At 67.1% G+C, this 5,200-nt stretch overlaps 1 protein-coding gene across 1 annotated transcript; it reads left to right on the top strand.

Moving 5' to 3' along the window:
• Positions 1-383: 383 nt before the first annotated feature.
• Positions 384-3,935, top strand: BARX1 (BARX homeobox 1). Its single transcript, XM_046023593.1, has 4 exons — positions 384-822; positions 2,446-2,737; positions 2,820-2,904; positions 3,326-3,935. Exons 1-4 carry the CDS (start codon positions 597-599, stop codon positions 3,488-3,490), a joined length of 768 nt encoding a protein of 255 aa, XP_045879549.1. The 5' UTR covers positions 384-596; the 3' UTR covers positions 3,491-3,935.
• Positions 3,936-5,200: the final 1,265 nt, after the last annotated feature.

Genomic DNA, 5,200 nt, shown 5'->3' with positions numbered 1-5,200 from the left:
CACGTCGCGGCCCGCTGGTTCCCGCGCTTGCGTCGGCCTCTCTGCGCGCACGTCTCGGCGCCCGTGGCTCCCTCTCATCGCTGTCTCGCGTCTTGTGTGGCCTCGTTGTTTCGCGCTGGCCCCTCTCTCACCTCTCTCTCTCGAACCCTTCTCTCCCATCTCTGGGGGTCTGGTCTCCGAGCTCTCCCGCTCTCTCCTTCCTGGGCGTGCGCTCCGCTGGGTCCCCTCGGTCTCGTCGGCCCGCCCCTCTCGCGGCCCCCTCCCTCCCGCCTCCTTCCCCTCTCCGGCCTCCCTCGGGCTCGGCCTGGGGGGTGGGGGCGGCGGCGCGGGGCGGGGCGGCCGGGCGGGGCGGGGCGGGGCGGTGACGCGGGGCTGGCCGGGCTTGAGGCGCGGCGGCGCGGGGCGGGGGCGCAGTCCCGGGTCCGACCCGCCGAGCCCCGCGCGCCCCGCCCGCGCCCTGCGCCTCCGCCCGGTCGGCCGGCGGGGGAGGGGGCATGAGCCGGTGCCCGCGCGCCGCCCGGAGCTGCGGGCCGGCTTAGAGCCCCGCGCGGGCCCCGTGCCCGAGCCGCCACCGCCACCGAGCCGCGGGCGCCGCGATGCAGCGGCCTGGGGAGCCCGGCGCCGCGCGCTTCGGACTGCCCGAGGGTTGCGCCGACCACCCGCCGCATCGCTACCGCAGCTTCATGATCGAGGAGATCCTCACCGAGCCGCCGGGGCCCAAGGGCGCCGCGCCCGCCGCCGCCGCCGCCGCCGCCGCGGGCGAGCTGCTCAAGTTCGGCGTGCAGGCGCTGCTGGCGGCGCGGCCCTTCCACAGCCACCTGGGTACGTGCGGGGCCGGGTGTTGGGGGAGCGAGTCGCGCTGCCTCGTGGACGCAGCTCTGGGCGCAGAGGCTCCCAGGGCACGCTCCGGCCGGGGAAACGAGGAGCAGGCGCCCGGCCGCGCAGAAAGCAGGCCTGGTCCCCGCGGGCCGGGCCGGCGGGGAGGGAGTCCGTTCTGTCCTTCACCGCCGACCTGTGGCCTCCAGTCGGGCCCCGAGCCCGCATCCCTAGCGCGGGAGCAGACTGCTAACGTCAGACTGTGGGTCTAAGGGACCTCAGGCCTCCGACTCCCAGGCCTAAGCCGCAGAGGGCTGGTCCTGAGAGGCTGTGGCTGCCCACGGCGGGTAAGCCGGACCTTCGGGGCAGAAGCCCCTGTCTCCAAGGGCTGTTCTGGTAGCTGACCCAGTTCCCCGGGTCTCATGTGGGGGGAAGCCACGGCCTCTGCCGCAGCGCTGACTCCTGTGGGCCTTGCCTCCAGACGAGAGGCCTGGCTGTGCACCGCTGACCGCCGGGCTCTTTCCGTCCAGGTCGGCTGGGCCTCCTTGGATCTTGAGCTGCCTGCTCTGGCTTTTTCTGCTGCCACCAGTTCTCTTCCATACTGGGCTGATCATGCTTTTTCCTGCCGGTTCTCTTCCCCGGCACCCCTTCTTCTTCTGGCCTTTTCCGGTCTCTCTCCGCCCGTCGGTGGACTTCTCTCGATGGGGTCTGTCTGCCCTCCCTCTCCCACCTTCCCCCAAGGATCAATCGTCCCCTCCTCACATTTGCTCGCGCCTTGCCCTGCCCCGGACAACTCCAGAGGGGCGCGCACCCACCACAGTAAGATGCCTGCCCGGGAAGGGAGGCCTCCTACGTCCCAGCAGGCGCCCGGCCCTGCAAACCGCCTTGCTCTGCACCCAAAACCCAACATCCAGGGCCCCGCCAGCGCCGAGGGCCGCAGGGCCAGTTCATTCGTTTTAATACAGTTCTGATGCAGCCCCTCCGCCGCTCTTTGCACTGTTGCTAACAATTCGTTTGAAGCGGGGAAAAAAAATCATCACAGGACTCGTGAAAAATGGAAACGTCTTCGCGGGAAGGGTCTAAACAGAAAACAGGAAGGACAATTTCCTGACAGGCGCGGGTGCTTGGAGTTTCCGGGAAGCGCCCACCCCCACCCCCCGCTAGCGACCCCCGCCTGCCAGCCGCGGGGCTGTGGCGCGCGCACCGAGGAGCAGATGCGCTCACGCAGTTAACATTCTGGTTTCGGACTCAGCCCTGCCGACTTGGCTGGGGCAAAGGCTCACCTTCCCGACTCGCTGCCATTTCTTCTTGCTTTCCCTTTTCTGTGAAAGACACACTGTGCTTCTTGGAGCTCGACCTTGTTCACTGAGAATCCGGGAGGCGGCTGGGGCCTGGGGGACACCAGGCAGAGGCCCGGGTGGGGGAGGTCCCCCTCTTAGACTGCGGCGACTGAAGCTGGCTTTGAAGAGGGTCACCCTAGGCAAAAGGCGCAAATCTCGAGCTTTGTGTCGTGGCAGGAAGGTTTCACGCTGGGTGGCACTGGCCAACTGCGGCGAGCACAGTGCGGGGGATCTCCAGGAGGAGGAGCACGGCCCAAGTTCACCGGCTCCGCACTCTCTCTCCCTGCAGCCGTGTTGAAGGCGGAGCAGGCGGCGGTGTTTAAGTTCCCGCTGGCGCCGCTGGGCTGCTCCGGGCTAGGCTCCGCGTTACTGGCCGCAGGGCCTGGACTGTCCGGCGCCCCTGGCGCGCCGCACCTGCCTCTTGAGCTGCAGCTCCGCGGAAAGCTGGAGACACCGGGCACCGGGGAGCCGGGCGCCAAGGCCAAGAAGGGGCGTCGGAGCCGCACGGTGTTCACTGAGCTGCAGCTGATGGGCCTAGAGAAACGCTTTGAGAAACAGAAGTACCTCTCCACCCCAGACAGGTAGCGGTGGGGCCAGGCTGAGCCCAGCGGGTAGTGGGAGGGGTCGGCTTGCTCTGCTGAAGGTGCACCCTGTTCTTTCCAGAATAGATCTCGCTGAATCCCTGGGCCTGAGCCAGTTGCAGGTGAAGACGTGGTACCAGAATCGGAGGATGAAGTGGAAGAAAATAGTGAGTGTGCTTGTGATTTTCGCGCCGCCCTCCCAACACACCCCGTCGCTACCAGGCCCCTGTGCCCTCCCGGAGCTCCCATCCCCACCCCCTCCGCGGAGACTTCTACCCAGCTCTTCTGGTTCCCTCCATGCCTGGTGCCGGCAGGGACGCTCTCTGCTCTCTCCCTGCCTCTGGGTGCCCTAGTACAGCCCACATTCCTTTGTGCTCCGCTGCACCCTCAGGCCTTCCGGCCGTCTAGAACCCCTAGGCTCGACCCATAGGTTGCTTTTCCCCAGCAGCGCTCAAATGGCCGCCATTTCCCCGGGCTAGGCGCGGCCTCAGATGGCCTCGTTGAGCCGGGTAGGCCCTGCCTGGGCACGGGGCTCGCTGTCCCGCTCCTGGGTCGCAGCTCACGGCCGCGGGGCCGTCCTACACGCAGGTGCTGCAGGGCGGCGGCCTGGAGTCTCCCACCAAGCCCAAGGGGCGGCCCAAGAAGAACTCCATTCCCACGAGCGAGCAGCTCACGGAGCAGGAGCGCACCAAGGAGGCAGAGAAGCCGGCAGAGGCACCAGGCGAAACCATCGACAGGAGCCGCGAGGACTGAGCGCGCAAAGCGACGACCGTGGCTCCTTCCGCCCGCTGGAAGCCGCGAGCCGGCCCTTCCGCGGCCACGCCGTTTACTCTATAAACGTTTTATTATTACCTTGAATGCGGACAGTTAGGGGCCAAGCAAGAAAGGACACAGACCCTGCAGCCAAGCCCGGCCCCAGTGTGCTCCCAGCCCCGGCCTGGAGACTCGTGTCCCACGCAGCGGACGGACACCTGGTCCCGGAGCTCCGCGCGCATTCACGCCCCGCTCCTCTCCCGCACCCCACCCGCCTCGGCCGGCCCTCTGCGTCCTGACGCCGCCGGCACACACCAGCTTCCGCCCGTCGGGGGGCCCCTCCGCCGGCTCAGGCCACTACCCCCCGACAGGGCGCCCGGAGAGCCCGCGGCTCTGCCCTGAGTCCGGTCCCCCACGTCGCTGGAGCTCCTACCCCTCTCTTGCGAAGACAGTGATTTTTTTTCCAATAAAATATTTTATGACACAGCGGGGCTTGATGAAGGGGTTTCTGAGTCTGCGGGGCTGGAAGAGGGGGGTCGCGGCAACGTAAGGGGGACACTCGCACTGGCTTCTGAAACATCCTGTCCCCGGGCTTCGTGGGAACGAACTGTGACCTGCCCCACGGGCTCGGACTGGCAGGGCAGGCGACCCGTTGCTGCAGGATCTCCGGAGTCGCCTGCTCTCCGTGTGAGGGGCCAGGCTGAGCCTCCTCCCCTAACTTCCCAGGCCAGGGCTCCGGCGGTAGCACTGGGCTCGCCCAGAGGGGCCGGAACCCCAGGCCGCCACGGAGCTGGCTCGGGAAGTGTCCCGGGGCTGAGAGCCTCTTCTGGTTGTTGATTCGGTCTTTGGGGACTTGAAGAACCGCCTGTGAGGTCCTCGAGATGGTCCCGGCCAGCTCTTCGTGAGGCAGAAGGAAAGCCCGGGGTCCGAGGTCCTCACAGAGGCGCGCCGCCAGCCTGGCCTGCCGCTGCGTCTTCAGGTTTTGCGCGGTGCACGCCCAGCGGTGGCGCCTAGCCCGGAGGTCCGCCAGCGGGCAGCGGGGGCACCTGACCCAGGCAGATGACCCAGAGCCTCCCCAGTTCTCGCAGGGCGCCCTTTCCAGGGCTGCAGCTCGATGGCGTGTGCCCGCGGGTGTCCTCTCCTCATGGGAAGGCTTTGGCTGACTTCTGTCCCTCTAGGTTGGACTGGGCAGACCTGTGGTATCCTGTCCTTGCAAATCCTACGAAGACGATCAGGGCATGGGGATGGAGAGATGGCCACTTTGCTGGTTGAGGCTCAGGGAGAGACCCCATCTTGGCCCTGCAGATTCCGAGTGCGACCAGGCGCAAATACGGGGGACAGAGGAACAGCATACCCAGATTCAGGTTTGGCATTTTCCAGTGTGAAAACGACGGTTACGGCCTCCACCTGTGGTGGCCACGGCTTCCCTCCAAATTGCGGCTTCAGCGTTCCCCCGGGAAAATCAGTGATTAGGTGTCTAGTCCCCGAGCACCGCGGGTGTCCTTGGGTCAAGGCCGGGAGGAGCGAGGGAGTGGGTTCTTTCTGAGGCTGCAGACAATTCTCCGCTCCCCCGAGCCCTGCCAGTCTCAGGGAAACAAGCTCCCGGGCTTTTAGCTCCACCTTGCAAGCAGCTGCTAGCCTCCTCGCCCGTCAGTGGCGGGAGAAATCCCGCAGCGTCCAGGCGCGGGAGGGATCGGATCTGCAGTGTAG

The sequence above is a fragment of the Meles meles genome, chromosome 11 (assembly GCF_922984935.1).
Source record: "Meles meles chromosome 11, mMelMel3.1 paternal haplotype, whole genome shotgun sequence".
NCBI classification, from domain to species: Eukaryota; Metazoa; Chordata; class Mammalia; order Carnivora; family Mustelidae; genus Meles; species Meles meles.
Note: the sequence above shows the minus strand (reverse complement) of the source record. Positions and strands in the feature narration are given on the sequence as shown.